A 17,883-nucleotide genomic window follows, 5' to 3' on the forward strand; every position below is an offset into this window, starting at 1 on the left:
AGAGAACTGACAGAAGAGAGAAAACGTGATCAAAAGGCAGATTTCAGAGAATATTAGGAAACACAGTGGAGGGCAAATTCTTGAGTATGGGAAAAACTTCAGCTGCAATTCAGGCATTAATGTGCAACAGAGACCTATACAATAGAGCTACCTTGCAGTAATGAGACATGTAACTAAACGTTCAGCTCTCAGTCAGCCTACAGTATCCAAAAGAAAACTCACTGGAGGAAAAAACACTATGATTGGAATGCATGTCAAAAGTCCTCTAGGAGGTCATCCTTCATTTTACCTCACAGAAGTCACAGAGGTAAGAAAAAATTATGAATGTAGCACAGCTTTTTCCTTGAAATTTTCCCTCGTTATACATCAGAAAGTTCATACAGGGGAGAAATCTATCAATATAATGAATATAGTAAAGTTACTCCTTGAGGGCCGGCCCGGTGGCTCAGGCGGTTAGAGCTCCATGCACCTAACTTCGAAGGCTTCCCTTTCGATTTCCACATGGGCCAATGGGCTCTCAATCCCAATGTTGCCAGTTCAATTCCTCGACTTCCACAAGGGATGGTGGGCAGCACCCCCTGCAAGTAAGATTGAACACTGGCACCTTGTGCTGAGCTGCTGCTGAGCTCCCAAATGGCTCAGTTGGTTGGAATGCGTCCTTTCAACCACAAGGATGCCGGTTTGACTCCCGCAAGGGATGGTGGGCTATGCCCCTGCAACTAGAAAACGGCAACTGGTCCTGGAGCTGAGCTGCTCCCTCCACAACTAATTCTGAATGGACAACAACTTGAAGCTAAAACCGTACCCTCCACAACTAAGATTGAAAGGACAACAACTTGACTTGGAAAAAAAAATCCTGGAAATACACCCTGTTTCCCAATAAAGTCCTGTTCACCTTCTCCCAATAAAATCTTTAAAAAAAAAAAGTTGCTTTTTGAATTCAAGCCTTGCAGTGCATCAGAGAATGTGCACAGGGGGAAAACGCTATGAAAGTCATGAATATGGTAAAACTTACACTGAGAAGTCAAGCATTAGAGTACATCAAAGAACTCACACAGGGCAGAAAGCTTATGAATGTAATGAGTGTGGAAAAGATTTCCCTTGCATGTCACACCTCAGACATCAGAAAACTCACAGAGGAGAAACTATGAATGTCGGAAAAGTTTTTTATAAATGGGTGTGGTAAAACTTACATAGAGAAGTGCAGCCTTTCACTATATCAGAGAACTTTCGCAGGGGATAAAGCCTACGAATGTAATGAACGTGGGAAAGTTTTTACCTCTATGTCTCACATCAGAGAACTCACATGGGACAAACTCTATCAGTGTACTGAAGGTAGTAAAACTTTCAGATGCAAAGCAGTCCTTGGAAAACTTGAGAGAAGTCACACGGGAGAATCCTATGACTCTAATGAATGTGTAAAAGCCTTCTCCATGTCACACGTCAGAAGACATCAGAGGACTCACACAGGGGAGAAACCCTACAAAGGTAATGAACGTGGAAAGCTTTCACCTCCATGTCACTTCTCAGAAAACATCAGAGAACCCACACAGGGGCGAGGCCCTAAAAATGTGCTGAATGTGGGAAAACTTTCAGCTGTAAATCAGGCCTTACAAGTACATCAGAGAACTCACAGGAGATAAACCCTATCAATGTAATGAATGTTGAAAAGCTCTCACTTGCATGTCACATGTCAGAGAGCATTGGAGAACCTACACCAGGGAGTAACGTTATGAATGTAATGAATGAGGGAAAACGTTCAACCACAAAGCAGTCCTTGGAAAACATGAGAGAACTTACACTGTGAAGAAACCCTACGAATGTAATGAATGTGGAGAAAGTTTCACCTCTATTTCACACATCAGAGTACATTGGAGAACTCACAGAGGGGAGAAACCCTACAAATGTACTGAATGTAGAAAAGCTTTCACCTCCATGTAACACCTTAGAAAACGTCAGAGAACTCACACGAGGAGAAACCCTTTCTGATTTAGAGAAAGCAGCTCCCTCTCTTCTCCGCCACCTGAAGTCACGTGGCTGGGCAGTGAATGAAGAAGAGGTCCAAGGCCCTGGCTTATCCGTCAAGTTTTTGGGTGTTGTGTGGTCGGCTAAGACAAAGGTTATACCCGAGGCGATTATTGATAAGATACAAGCCTTTCCCCGGCCGACCAAGGTCTTCCAACTGCAGACATATTTGGGTCTGCTAGGATATTGGCGGGTGTTTGTACCCCACATGGCACAAATGGCAAGGCTGTTGTACAACATGATTAAAAAGGGGGCCTCATGGGATTGGACAGAGGCTATAGAGCAAGGCTTCGTTGCCACGAAACGGGCAGTGCAGCAGGCACAGGCTCTGCAAGTAGTGGACCCTGGCCGCCCATTTGAACTTGATGTTCACATAACCCAAGAGGGGTACGGATGGGGCCTCTGGCAAAGTCAGGAGCGTCTCCAGTTGCCAGTGGGATTTTGGTCCCAATTATGGAAAGGAGCGGAGGTCCGCTACTCTCTGATAGAGAAACAGCTGGCCGTTGTGTACGCAGCCTTAGTGGCCACAGAAGCCATCACAGGAACAGCACGGGTAGTGGTTCGAACAACCTATTCTGTCAAGGGGTGGGTGCGTACGTGGACCCAGGGACCAAAAACGGGGGTGGCACAGACCACCACCCTCGCCAAGTGGGGTGCTTCCTTGGAGCAATGTAGTACCCTTAGCTCAAGCCCTTTGAGCACAGAGCTACAACAGGTCTTGGGGCCTGTGGAGCTTGTAGCCCAGGCTGAGCCAAGCGCTCTGCCTAGAGGGGAGGACTTGGAGCCCTCGACCTACAAAGTACCTGAGGATGCCTGGTTTACTGATGGTTCTAGCCGAGGGGCTGCAGCTGTTTGGACGGCTATTGGTGTGCAGCCCAAAACATACACCATTTGGTTTGATACTGGGCTGGGCCAGCGTAGCCAATGGGCTGAATTACGGGCTGTGTGGATGGTAATCAGCCATGAGCCTGCGCCCCTAGTTATTTGTACTGATAGCTGGGCGGTGTTTCAGGGCCTAACGTTGTGGCTCCCTACACAGAAACACCAAAACTGGTTGGTAGGACACCGTCCACTGTGGGGTCAAGCCATGTGGCAGGAACTCTGGGACCTAGGGCAGAGAAAGGAGGTGACCCTAATGCATGTCACAGGTCACTCCCCTCTAGTGTCCTCAGGTAATGATGAAGCAGATGCCCTAGCACGGGTCCGATGGTTAGAACGGGCTCCTGCCACTGATGTGGCCCATTGGCTGCACAGGAAATTGCAGGACGCTGGAAGCCGAAACATGTGGCAGGTGAGCAGACGCTGGGGTCTGCCTTTGAAATGGCAGGAGATAGCAGATGCCTGCTATGACTATGCCGTCTGTGCCCAGGACAGTCCCCAAAGGCGCAGGCTTCCCTGGGAGACACAGTAGATAACGCGAGGGAAGGTGCTCCTCACTCGCTGGATTACATTGGACCCCTGCCTAAGGCCCGCAATGAGATATACGCATTTACAGCAGTGGACACTGCTACGGGGTTGATGTTTGCTTGGCCGTGTCCGGCTGCGGGTCAGTGGCATACAGTCGTCGCTCTTACACGGCTGTGCGCCCTCTATGGGCGCCCCCAAGTCATTGAAAGTGACAGGGCTACCCATTTTACGGGGCAAGAAGTGCAGCGCTGCCAGGATGGACGGGCAATGGTTGTTTCAAGCTCCGTATAACCCACAAGCAGCTGGCATGATTGAACGTTATAATGGCCTTTTGAAGCAAGGTCTCTGGGTGTCAAAACACCCTCCCACGATGCATGACTGGGCCTTGCGTCTATGGGATGTCCTGAGAGTCCTGAATGAGAGACCACGGAAGGGAGGGCTCGCACCAGTAGAAGCTCTGCTACATCGAACGGCCGCTCCCATTCAATTACAGGTTACCACCAGTGAGATTCTGTTAAAGCCAGGCTACGGCAGAAATGGAAACATTTTGCTGCCAGCACCCACATGCTTGAAAGCAGGGGAACGGCAGCAATGGACTTGGCCCTGGCAGGTCAAAAGCCCCCACTGTCGATGGTTGGGCCTGATAGCCCCATGGGGGGGTGGTTTGACTCATGATTTGCAAGTGACGCCAGTGGTGGTGGCTGAGTGGCCACCGCAAGTGACTGTAGTATACGGAGGTCCCGATACCGGGATGATTTTGCAGGGAACCTATGTGCTCTCACTATGGCCTATTATGGGGTCCCCTGTACTGTTACATGTTGAAACTATGCAAGGAACCCCAAGCACTGCCATAAAGGTCTGGTACCACAAACCGGGAAAGGTGCCAGTGGCAGCGACCCTCCTTTCCCAGGACAAAAAGCTAGCATGTATCCTCCCAGATGGAAGGGATTTGCCATTATTGGTTCCTAAGACTACCGTTTCTTTTCGTCCATAGGTGTCAATAGTCTAATATGGCACAGGGACCCTTGCGGAAGACGCTTGTGTAGATTATGAGGCGAGAACTTGTAGGGGTGGAGTGTGGGGACAGAGCCCCAGAAAGCAGTTTCCAGGCTCTCAGCATGTGGAGAGGTGCTGGCTCAGATAGTGGATGGCCGTCAGCTGTGGCTGGTTGGCCATCAGCTGTAGCCATTAAGCCATTGGTCACTGATAATAACTGCCGCGACTATGGAGGGGAGCCGAGGAGAGTGAAGGAGGAGACTGAAGGAGAGTAAGGAGAGTCGAGGAGTGTTGGTCGGTTGGCAGCAAAGCAGACAGCAGGTTGCACGTCGTATAAACCCAGCCTCCAGTGAGACCATAGTGGTATGACTTCCCTACCTATGGCTCCGTGGGTGTTCCTTTTTGGCCTCACCATGTCCTGCGTACTTATGTGGGGAGCGGGAGCAGAGACCCCGCAGGCCGCCCCACCGGACACCCCACACGACAGTCAGTCTTCTGTAGTTGCTTCAGGCTGGATAGGGGCATAGAGAGGTCCCTACCCGTGAGACTGCCGGTCAGGGATGGTGGAATGACTGGGCACTGAAAATCCAGGCAGCCTCGTCTGTGGACTTGACTAAGTTAGCGGCTTTGGGCTGGAAGTTAAAGTTCTGATCCAGGGGCTGAAGGTGGTTACAGAGTCGCTCTCAGGGATGGGTTGGAAAACTTGCTCACGAGCCATCTGCTGTTTAATAGACTCGATTCTGGAAGAGAACGTGACAAGAAGGTTAAAAAGGCAAGGTCCAAATAGGTGTAGCCCAAGGATAATGAGAAGAGGAACCAGTAAAGATGAGAGAAGGTGCTCTATGTAAGATGCCAAAGAGTGAGAAGGTAATCCCAGCAGGATGTAAGTAAAGAGGAAAACTAGAGCTCTTAAGATAAAGGTAATAAAGAGCAGCTCCAGGAGTCTTGGGTTAGTAGTAGTTATCAGTACTGGGAGAGTGACTTGTCTGTTTGAAGAGGAGCTTAAGGTTTTCAGTTGGCTCACAGGAACAGAAGGAATAGTCTTTTTTTCTGGGAGAGAACAGTGGAGACTTAAATGAAAAAGGTTTGATTCTAAGGAAAGAGGATTCAGCCATTATCTTTCTGCAGCCTGACAGTAGTTGGCGTCCTTGGGAGAACTGTAAAGGGTCCCTTCCATTTAGGAGTTAACTGGGCTGTTAGAGACCCCTCCCCCTGTAGGCTTTTAACAGTACTTGATCCCAACTTTACAACTCTACCACTTTAGGGAGCTGTAATGTGTAGAGGAGCCAGCCTGGGGGAGGTGCCAGTCCCTGTATTTTGAGTGTCTGCTGGATTTTTTCCCAAGTTGATAATATAGGAAATAATAGAATTGAGGCCAGACTCCAAAGCAATGGGCAGCAATTAGACCCAGGGCTTAGAGGTCTCCTGACAAAATTCTCAGAGTCCTTTTAAAGTCTGATTTGTCCGTTTTACATTTCCTCTAGGGTATAGAACAAGGTAAGGAATGGGCTGAGTAAAATGAGCCTTAATCTAGGGGCCTTTTATCTTTACAACCGAGTAGGTTTTCGAGGAAATAAAAAGGTCCAGAGTGAGTGGTCAAGAGAGTAAATGGCTTCTATATTAATCAGGAAATTAACACGCTTACCTGCCACGTCAAGGGTCACCCGCAATTCCACCCCTGAGATGAGAACAGCTTGGGAGTCTCTGGAAACTTCAGGCTCAACAGTGATCACAGTCATTTCTGGTGAGGGAGTTGGTCCCCACTCCCTTCAGAGCAGGGGCAGTCTCTCTTGCAGCAGAGCCCTTTAGTTTGCACTGGGGGCACGGGCTGCTTTGGAGGATTAGGACACTCCTTACTTCTTAGATCACGTGACCCTGAGAGGTATTTGAGTTAGTTTTTATTATCTTAATTAAAATAAGCACTTAGTCTCTTATTTTGAAGCCAATCAAACATTACAAACTGGTAATACCATGCAGAGGCAACAACTTTACAATATATAAAACACAGTTAAGTGCAGATATGAAAGACATATATATAAACAGAACCACCAGTAATTGCAGAGGACCCAAGATCTTATACTTGTCCTTATAACTTCAAAGATGCTGTAACAAGGGGGAGGGGCCTGGCTGCCTGGCTTAAAAGTGCCTCTTGTTACTTCGGTTACCTCATCTTCAAGGGGAGGCTGCAGCAGCCCTTTGTTTACATTTCAGGTCATCTCCAAGATCCTGAAAGTTACTGCGAGTTAGAAAAACTTTTAAGACTTACTTTTGCCAAGTTTCTGAATATGGAGTTGGTGTACAAAACAATTTTAACTTCAAAGATAGTATACCAATTTAAAAGATCCATTGAGAGGCTACCTTTCCTTAGAGTTTAGAATGTATATGGGCCAATAAAACATCATTGGCTTCTAATTGTAAGTTGACCCGTTTGCTAATACAGGACCTAGAGGGCTCTCAGAAGGTATAGATACAGAGCTCCCCATCAGCTTGGTGTCTAAGACAAAAATAGAAAAGGAAAAGAAAAAGAGAAAAGACAGACCAGAGGCAAATAAAACAGTAAGTTACATAAACCAGAGTACTTACAGAACCAAATCCTCCTGAAATGAGGAGCTGGGGTTCAAAAACCCGGTCTCTGACCAGCCCAGTGCTGAAGATTTGTCCGAGACAAGAGGCCCAGATTGGCACAAAGCCCAGATGGCATACAAGCCCAGAATAGGTGCCTAAGAGAGGCTCCAATGACAGAAACAAGGGAGTAGAAGTTCCCAGCTTGCAGAATAGAGGGGCCATCTTCTATGGCTGCGGGGGCAGTGGTTTGTGATAGTTGGGCCAGGAAATCGAGGGCGTCCCTCGGAGTTTTTTCTAGTTCCTGAGGGGTCTCTATCTGGAGTTACAGAATTCGTGCACAGTAACGCATACGTCAGAGAATTTGAGACTGACCAGTAGCTATGACTGCGTCCTCCCAGCTGCTATGGCCATGGGTCATGGATTCGGGGTTGTGGACCCAGTCCATGGAATTGCCAGCACCCACGGACGTCCCCAGGCATATCCACCGACAGACTGACATTGGTGGTGCCTCAGGGGAGGATCAGATTTAAAGAAATAGTAAAGGAAACAAGGAGCGAGAAGAGTGGAGGGTTTTACACCCTTCTGTGAGAGGCTCCTGAGGGAGAGAGAAGGCAGAGTCATGCTCCTGGGTTTCAGCATCAAGTGTTGTGTCACTGGACTTAACCCCTGGTGGTTCACAAAAGGTGAAAAGAATTCACAGCCTGAAATGAGGAGAGCAAGGAAGTATGCTCTTACCCATAATGCATACAGAAAAACCAACAGGGGTAGAAGCCTTAATGTTCATTCCATTCTTTTTTTAAAAATTAATTTTATTTATTTATTTACTTTTTGGTTATTGGGGTGACAATTGTTAGTAAAATTACATAGATTTCAGGTGTACAATTCTGTATTACACAAATCCCATTGTGTGTTCACCACCCAGAGTCAGTTCTCCTTCCATCACCATATATTTGATCCCCCTTACCCTCATCTCCCTCCCCCCACCCCCCTTGCCCTCTGGTAACCACTAAAGTATTGTCTGTGTTTATGAGTTTTTGTTTCTCATTTGTTTGGAGTTACAGAATTGCAGAAACAGTGCAGGAATTGTTCTTTTGTTGTTTTTGGTTTATATAACACATATCAGTGAAATCATGTGGTTCTCTGCTTTTTCTGTGTGTCTTATTTCGCTTAGCATGATACTCTCAAGATCCATCCATGTTGTCACAAATGTTCCTATATCATCTTTCCTTAACGCCGAATAGTATTCCATTGTGTATATGTACCACAACTTCTTTATCCATTCATCTATCGAAGGACATTTTGGTTGTTTCCATGTCTTGGCCACCGTAAACAAAGCTGCAATGAACATTGGAGCACATGTGTCTTTATGTATAAATGTTTTCAAATTTTGGGGGTAGATACCCAGGAGAGGGATTGCTGGGTCATATGATAAGTCTATTCATAACTTTTTGAGGAACCTCCACACTGCCTTCCATAGCGGCTGCACCAGTCTGCATTCCCACCAACAGTGTATGAGAGTTCCTTTTTCTCCACAGCCTCTCCAACACTTGTTATTATTTGTCTTCTTGATGATAGCCATTCTGACTGGGGTGAGGTGATATCTCATTGTGGTTTTTATTTGCATTTCTTTGATGATTAGTGATGTTGAGCATTTTTTCATGTGTCTGTTTGCCATTTATATGTCCTCTTTGGAGAAATGTCTCTTCACCACCTGCCTTTTTTATGGTTTTTGGGAAATGTAAAAATACATCTGTGTGTGTTAACATTGCATGCATGTACTCATTATTTTCTACAGTTCCTTGAATCAAGAGAACTTTCTTTAGTGTGTCTTGTAAGTTGGGTCTACTAGCAATAAAACATCTGTCAATTTTAGTTCATCTGGTAATATTTTTATTTGGCCTTTAAGGTTGAAAAATCACTTCCCTGGATTCTTGGCCGAGAATCCTTTTCTTTGAGTAGTTAGATATATAACCCCACTGTCTTCTGTCCTTTATGGTTGCTGATGAGGAATCTTACTGAGGATTTTTTGCCTCTCCACTCTGGAAACACAAACTTCCTAGTTATGTTGGTGCTTTGGTGATTTTTCATTCTACTTTTTTCTGATAATTCCCTACCCATAGGTAGTTCCTTTATGTATGTCCACAAATTAGGGACCCTTTTGTAGATCTCCATGGCTCTCTTTCTCACTGTAGCTAATAAACGTGGACCTTTATTAGAATTTAATGTTATTTAGGTTTGTGATTTAGGGGTTTAAGGAGATCTCTTTGGAGCATCTGAAAAATAGGTTTGTTTTCCACCTCCCCAAAGAACGGGTCAAGTGAGTATCGTTTTTGTGCCAATTTTAAAGCTGCACCTTCCTTCACGTTCAGAATCATGAAAGCCCATGCAGTGAACCCATGTCCTAAATTATTTTCCTTTTACAGGGTATTGCTCGATAGAACCTGAAGTGATCTTCAAGTTGGAACAAGAAGACCGATTGATAGTAGAGGATAAATTTGTAAATGGGAGTTATCCAGGTGAGTTTTAGAATACTGGTAAAGGGTATCCCTTGAAAATTCAATCCAAAATGGGATCAGTTAAACAGTGGTCACCTGTGGAAGTTTAGAAATGAGTACATCCAATAAAATGTGGGTATGGAGGGTACAATGTTATTGTTTTCATTTTTTCTTCTTTTCAGTTAGGCAACACAGTATATCATTTACACCTGAGAAATCAAACAATCAACTTATGTTTAACCAGTATAAAGTCAAGTATAGAAGAACATTGTAATAGCAACTAAAATGGAAGTTTAACGCAAGGTAAAACAGAGAGAAGTAATATGCTAATTTGATCAGTGGTTGTGTAGTAAAAAATAGGTACTTCCCAATTAATAAATAATTAACAATTATGGAAGATTTATAAATGAGAAATGCGACTACTATAAATGTGCTAGTATATGAGCAAAAATACAACCTTTTTTATTACTAGAAGGAAAACACCATTATTAATACAAAGAGAACAGACCTATCACTGAAGAGGGTTTTTATTTAAAAAAAAAACAACATGTGACTATTAACATGTAAATAGTGTATCATAAAATAAGATAAATTTAATTGTCATATCAGTGTCAGTGGGTTAAAGTCACTTTAGAAAATGGTATGAGATTATAAGAAAGACATACCTAAAAATCATTTTGAATGTTTAAAATATGAGATGCTTAATATTCAGACAATATGCATAAAATCATTCAGGCTTAATTCATATAACTATTGGACAAGGTTTTGATTCACATTAAGATTCATTCAGTATTTAAAAGGACCCTTTAGTAAAGCTAAAGAAGATAATTTAAAAAGGAGATGCAGAGGCTGCAGATACCTGTGTGCCAATTAAATTATCATGAAAATGCATTAAAAACTGCAAGAGATACAAGGAGAAACCGCCAGCATTACACATACTAGACCTATATATACTACTCTGATTTCATGCAAGCTATGGTGGACAACAGGTGAGATTTTAGAACAGGAGTTGGTAAATTATGTTCCTTGAGCTAAATCCAGCTAGCTACATGTTTTTAAAATAACAGTATTTTTGGAACATAGTCATCTGTTTGCATATTAGTTATGGATGCTTTTGTGGTACAACAAAATGGCTGAATAGTTGTGAGTGAGATCACATGGCCTGCAATGACTAAAATATTCACCATCAGACACTGTGCATAAAAAATTTGTTGACCCCTGCTCTAGATATTAATAGCATATTTTATGACAGGCCAATGTATTGATATGTCTTTTTTCAGCTCTGTCCTCTGAAAATATAGTATAAACTTTCTCTGAAGTGTCAATGGCATGTAACACAACATAAATATATTTTGAGTTAAAAGAAAACTTCATTAAGTTTGCATAGTTATTGTAACATAATTCAATAAACCTAGAAATTATTGACAGTATGAGAAAAAATACCCCAACTGTAAATTAAAAATACATATTTAGTTTTGAAAAATGTATTTGATCAAAGGGTACATCAGAATTATAAAAGTATAAAATGTATTTATGAACCTGTGTCCGGAGGTCTGTAGGAACTCAGTAAAACTGCTATATGAAAGCCTAGAGTTTATTACAGCCACAGGGTATAAATAACATCAGCAAAGGTGAAAATCACAGAGGGCAGAATCCAGCAGAGACTCGATGAAAACTTCTTATTCTCCCAGTGGAGTTGTATGGCAAGTGTTTAATTCTGCCAGCAGCGATGTATGACAGCATACATGAAATATTGCCAAGCAGAGAAATTTACCTGCACTTTGGTGTCCAAGATTTTTATTGGATTCGGTCGTGTAGTGCCGTAGCACCTGTGTGACTGACCTTATTTACTCCGGGTGTAGCTTCTCCAGTGAGGCCCAAGGCCCCAACCATAAATCGCAGTGTGAGCCTGAACTGTCTGGTGTGGCCCCAGCCCCAGGTATGTAAAGACACTCTCATTGGGCAGGATGTTGCATGGGCTTACAATTTATCCCCCAAGAGTTGGTCAGAGGACAGTAATTTCTTTGTAATGTGCAGGATTCTTGTGGAATGTGCAAACGGACTGAGTTAAGCCTTCACTGCACACAACGTTTGGTGTATGGGTATAGAATTGCTTAATGGAAAGTTAGAAGAACAAAGAATTTTGAGAAGACTTAAGTAAATCAGAAGTTATTACTTTAAATAAATCAATATATGTAATTTGTATATATATACATATATATATAATTGTAAAGCTATAATGGAATAAATTAAATGCAGTACAAACCATCGTTCGTGGAATAAAAAGTTTTAAATAAAATGCATACAGTAGCTGTCCTATGCTGGAAAAGGAGAGAAAGCATTGTATAAGAATTTACAATGCAAGTATACTTAGAAATACAGCTGCACAAATATCGAAATTTTGAAAAACTGAGCAACGTGAAATAAAACTGAAGTAAATGAATATATCATGGTCATAGGTTAGAATACTACTTTAAAATTCTACTTCTCGTCCATGTGTATAAACATAATTGAAGAACAGGATGGTGTAGGATCTTTTCTAACAGGTACTAAAGATATATTGTAAATCTGTTGTAACTGGTACAGAATGGTACTGGTATAGGAATAATTGTAGACCTTTGAAACAAATTACAGAACCCAGAAAGAACTGTGCGCTACAATGACAACTGATTTATGAACAGGGTGACAGGGCAGAAAGCTGCAAAAGCCATTTATATGAAAATTGGCATCGTGCCCCAACTTTATACCCGACCACAAAACTGAGTTTGAGGTGGATTTATAGAGAAAGGATTTATGTGCATTTGTCTTGGGTTCCATGTTCTAACCGCTAGGAAGGGACAGAGTAATGAGTGGGAGGTACTTGCTACATACATTCCTCACAAATGTGTTGTTTCTATGAAGAATTCAGATCTTGTCATCACTTTCTATGTCCTTCAAGGACGCCCTATTTATAGCAGCTCTCTTCTTCTCCAGCAGTCAGTCCATCTGTGCCCTTATTTTATTTTCTTTTAAGGACTCATCAGCTGCTCTTACTTCTGACATTATATTTCAAAATCTCCACCTATGTGTCCTATTTGAAAATTTCAGAGCCCTACTCCTCCCTCCCACACGTTTTCTGCTTCCTGTGATCCTACTAATCATGATTCCCGAGCTCATACCCTCCTTGGATTTGATCCTACTGTTGTCTGTGCTTCCCTGAGTGCTTGCTCACGTGTCGTTGACCTGATATAATGTTGTATCCCCAGTACCTCAATCACAATAAGGAATAGGAATAGGCATACAGTGGGTATTTGTGAGTGAATAAAGTTTGATTCCCAGTGTCTTTCTCCTCCTAATTTGTCTGTCTCTGAGCTCTTCTTCCTGTACAGTAACTCCCTCTATGCCTGTGTCTTCCATTCCGGTAATTTCAGCCATTTTGCCTCATCCTGATGACCTCATCCCACCTGTAGGGCCGCTGTACCTCAGTGTTATGGTTATGGTGTCTTTATTCTCAAAATGACAAAATGAAGATGAAGTTTTTCTCTCACAACTCAGAAACTCTAATTTTTCCACTTCAGCACAGTTATTTTGTTCTACTCCCTACTCATAACACAAGCATGAAATCACTTGCAATGCTGATTGCTCGTCTCGGTCATCCTCATACTGATCTTTCCACACTTTCTGACATTTTAGTTTTTCTTTGTACTCAGTCTTTTCATGTCCTCACTGTCTAATAACTTTCCCCAAAACTAGAGTCTTGCTCTTTAATGCCTTCGTTATTTTTGTTATTAATTAGAGCTCATTTTTACATAATGCATCCAATTCTAGTTGTTCTGGACGCTTAATAAACGTAGGGTTTACATGTAACTTAGTGTATGAAATTTAAATTACTGTTATATTAGTGACTGTCCAATGTGAACTTCTGTTGCATCATCAGATGTATTTATGTTGCCTACTTTGTTGCCAGAGCTTATCTGATCCAGTCTCCTAAGTGTCACCAATCCGTGTGACATTCTTCCCTACATCACACTTTCCATCATTGTATGCTTCTTCTATATAGGTTCTTAAATTCATTAAATTTCTTAGTATGCCTGGCCACAGGGAAGGGCTCTTATATTTTTTGAATTACTACACATTAAGTTTTGGCTAAGATTCCTACTTCTGCTAAATAATCATGGGATATTTTAGCCTACTTTGTAAATCCTTTTTGTAAATCTCCCAAGTCTTTTTTGTAAATCTCCCAAACCTGGCTATTTCACATGAAAATGTGACTTTTCACATACTCTGTGGCAGATACCATACAGTTCTTCAAAGAGCACTTTTCACCTCCTGGAAATCCTCTAAAAAAATGGACTCTGCTTTATTCGTCTATATTCAGATCTGTAATACAAATAAATACTCTATAATTACATTGAGTATTACCTCCAAAGCCAGGTAGAGGAGAGGTATTTCATATTGATTCACTCTGAAAGCGCTATCCCAAATGCCAATACCTAAGGCAAGTTTCTGTCCACACATCAATTATGTATAATTAGCATGTAATTAATTATTCAGTTACATGTAATTAATTCTTGTTCTGCTGAATCTTGAGTTGCTAGTCTCATGAGATTGTCTGGTCCTTGACTAAAAATATTCTGACACTGCACCTTAATGACCTGAAAGTTTTCTAAATGATGTTAGCTCAAAAGCATGTTTGTAAGAATCTTTTCATTGAAGTGTGAGCAGTTAGTTAATAATAGTTAATACACCCTCTTTTCCTGAGGTTTACAGATTTTTCGTTTTTGATGATACCAACTCTGGCCCAGCTTATAGCAGAGCTTTCAGGCAAGCATCAGAGTTAAAAAAAAAAATCACATGTAGATGTCAGAATTATGATGGTTGTGGTTTGTAATTGTAAGTAATCATTTTCAAATAGGAAAAGTCTTCTGTAGGTTCATAATAAGAATAATGTAGTGGTAAGAAAATTATTGTTTCCTTGATAGGAAAAATATAATAACCCCACTTGTAAAGAAAAGTTTTAGGCATAATTTCTTTAAGGATATCAAATAAGCCTATTTTGAAAGAAGTCAGTGAGTGTTACATTGAATTCGTCAAAATGCATTAATATTTTTAGAGAAAGTTGTTGATATTATAATAAGAATCCTGAGTCATAGTTTACCAATAATATACCCATTAATATACAAGAACATCAAATAAACGGATTCCGTAAGTTTGGAGTAGAGTCTAGAGAAGTATCATTTAATAAAACTCCATCAGTTAAGTCTGTAATACATCCCCAGTTGAAAATGACTGATCTAAAAGATACTAGAGGTTTAAATACTGAAGTAGGGTTTAGGCTAAGTAAACATTTAAGATAATAATTGACAATACTATACTTGTAAATATTATGCAAAGTACTACCAGTACTCTGATAAATAAAGGAAAACTTGGTAGATGACTTTTATGACTGTTTTGGTAATATTCTTTACATGTACGAATTTAATGTAAGGACAAGTGAACATCTCTTCTGATTTTTTCATCTTCCTTTGGAATTCTTATAAAAGTAATACATCAAATACACCTTATTTAGCATTTCCTAAACTTTTTATTTGACATAAAATGGACTCACAGGAAGTAGCAAAAAAAACACGAAGATTTTATGTCCCCTTTCACCAAGTTTCTCCAATGGAGACATCTCAGTAGGTGCAGTAGAGTATCAAAATCCAGAAATTGGTATTGGTACATTACCGTTAATTAGGTTACTACTGATCTTTTTCTCTTTTTACTGTTCTTTTAACTTGCATTCCTTTGTGTCTTTGTGTGTGTGTGCATGCTCATGTAAGAGTATACCTCTATGCAGTTTTATCCCATAAACAGGTTTGTGTAAGTACCACCACAGTTAAGATACAGAACTACTACACTAGCATAACAGAACTCTGTGCTACTTTCTGTGTTTATACTTCTCTATCCTTATTCCCCTAGGGGTTGTTTGTATCCCTTGGCCACCTCTAATCTTCCCTTCATTTCTATAATTTTGTCATTTCAAGAAAGTTATATAAATGCAATCATATATCATATAACCTTTTAAGATTCACCTTTTTTTTTTTTTACCAGTCATGGTGCTGTTGAGGTTTATCCAAATTGTTGCCTGTGTCAGTGATTATTCACCCACTGAAGTGTACTTGGGTTGTTTCTGGTATTTTCCAATTGTAAATACAGCTGCGATATATATTTGTGTATATGTGTTTTTTTTTAACATAATTTTCATTTTGCTGGGATAAAGTATGTACATGTTTAGTTTTATTAGAAATTGCCACTAATTTTCCATAGAGGCTGTTTTATTTTACATTTCTACCATTAGTGTATGAGAGATCCATTTTCTTTTGCAGCATTATTAGCATTTTATTTTATTTTATCAGTTAATTTGTTATTATCTCTATAGTTTTTTTGTTGTTCTAATTTTGAGGCCGGTGCCTTGTTATGCTTCAGTTTGCATTTACGGATGGCTAATAATGTTGGATAACTTTTCACATACTTATATGCTATATATGTATCAATTTTACGTATACCTGTTCCGTCTTTTGCCTGTTTTATCTTCCAGACTGTAGCCACTCTTTTCATACTCCTAACCATGTCTTTCGTTGCACAAACATTTTCATCCAATTAAATGCATCTTAAAAAATGGATTGTTTTCTTTTTATGTCTAAAAACTCCTCACCAAGCCCTTGGTCTCCAAATTTTTCTCTTCTTTTTCCTTTCTAAAATTTAATACTTTTATGATTTATAAATCCATGATACATCCTGTATTAATATTTGTGCATAATGGTATAGGCCGAAATTCATTATTTTTCCTATGGTGGTCCAGTTGTTCAACACCATTTGTTGAAAAGACTGTTGGTTCATTGAATTGTTTTTCAACCTTTGTCAAAAATCGTTCGGCTGTGCTTGTGCTGGTCAGATTTTTGGTTCTCTTTTCTGTTTCATTGATCTATATTTTTATTTCTCTTGATTTCTATAGATACTTAATAAGTCCTAACATAAGGTAAACTTTATTTTTCTTTAACAAATTGTTATAGCTATTGTGGTGTCTCTGCCTTTTCCTATAAAGTTGAGAACAAGTTTGTCTATAAACAAACTTGCTGGGATTTCCGTAGGACTTGCCTTAAATCTATAGAATAACTCAGTAATTGATATCTTTACTAGATTGAGTCTTTCAGTTAATGACATAGCACATTTCTCTACTTATTTAGTTGTTCTTTGATTTCATTCATCAGTGTTTGTGATTTTCTTTATCAGATCCTGTTAGTTGCTTTTTAGGTTTACCCTTAGGAAATATTTTAAGTTTAGTTTGTAAATAATTTTGCTTAAAGGGTATCTAGAGTATGAGTATTGCAAAAGTGGAAGTACAGGGAAGTCAGGAAAGAATGTGAGTACCAGATTGTTTTTTCCAAATGAACCATTGGAGAGAGAGGAAAGTAGCCTGGATTATACTATGGTAGAAAATACCATGGACTTGTGCATTGGTGGAATGATATTAATAGTTTAAACGCATGAAGTATATACAGGTAATGTGAAACTTTATTTTCTAGAAAGATATCTCTTAAGTCTTTAATCTTTTTGGGGGCGGGGGGGTTGGGTGCTATGCATCATCTGAGGTGATTAGCAAAAGCCTGACATGCTTGCATGGAGTATGGTTCGGACTAGAATAATAGTCAGATGTATACAATATTTTTTTTATGATAGCTAAATATAAGCGATATTTCCAAAATATAATGGAGCAGTTTGAAACGTGATCCTTAAGGTTCTCACAGTCAGTAGCAATCAGATATGTTGAAAAGTGTATAGAAAACAGAGTTACATAAGGGAAAGCATTAAAACTGGTTTTAAGAACATGAGTGAGCATATTGAAAAGGTGATACTCAGGATTTTCTGGTCAATAAACATTTACTTTTAAACCACAGTAATAAAAACCAAAGTACCAGATCCAGAATACAGTAACGAATCCCATCCAGGTGGAAAGGTGTTATTCCTCCAGTCACTTTTACACTTCCTCTTGTGCATTTGTGTTCTGAAGAATGACAGCAGAATCAGAACTTGGGTTTTAGGACTGTGTCTTTAAACATGAGGAAATGTGTTCCATTATAAACATATTGTGGTATTGATATGTAGACTGAGAAAGCGGAACCACCGAATGGAAGCATATAGACTGATGAGTATCCTACCATTTTGATCTGCATTTGATAGTTTAAGAACCTAGATCCTGATAATCTCCTTAATCCAAACCCTTTCTCTGTTGGAACCCCTAAACCCTTAAGCATGATTTTTTTTATTTGTATTTTTGTTGATGTTGAATTCAAAACGTTCTCTGATTTTGTCCCCAGGACCCAACTTTCTTAAAACTATTATGTTCCCAATTCATCGTTTCATTCCTTTATGC

The 17,883-nt window shown here is 40.5% G+C and overlaps 2 protein-coding genes across 2 annotated transcripts in view; both read left to right on the plus strand.

Moving 5' to 3' along the window:
• Positions 1–9,463, plus strand: part of LOC308504665 (uncharacterized protein) — a 44,497-nt gene extending 35,034 nt beyond the window's left edge. The window contains exon 7 of the transcript XR_013994411.1: positions 9,417–9,463. The gene's annotated coding sequence lies outside the window, so the exon portion shown is untranslated. The remainder of the gene's footprint in view (positions 1–9,416) is intronic.
• Positions 1,152–17,883, plus strand: part of LOC308504725 (uncharacterized protein) — a gene marked incomplete at its 5' end in the record, with an annotated part of 66,639 nt that continues 49,907 nt past the window's right edge. Inside the window, 3 exons of the mRNA XM_081065911.1 lie at positions 1,152–1,488; positions 9,417–9,509; positions 11,351–11,427. Of these exons, the coding sequence (XP_080922037.1) occupies positions 1,152–1,488; positions 9,417–9,509; positions 11,351–11,427 (507 nt within the window). The remainder of the gene's footprint in view (positions 1,489–9,416; positions 9,510–11,350; positions 11,428–17,883) is intronic.

The sequence above is a fragment of the Rhinolophus hipposideros genome, assembly GCF_964194185.1.
Source record: "Rhinolophus hipposideros genome assembly, chromosome: 11".
Lineage (NCBI taxonomy): Eukaryota > Metazoa > Chordata > Mammalia > Chiroptera > Rhinolophidae > Rhinolophus > Rhinolophus hipposideros.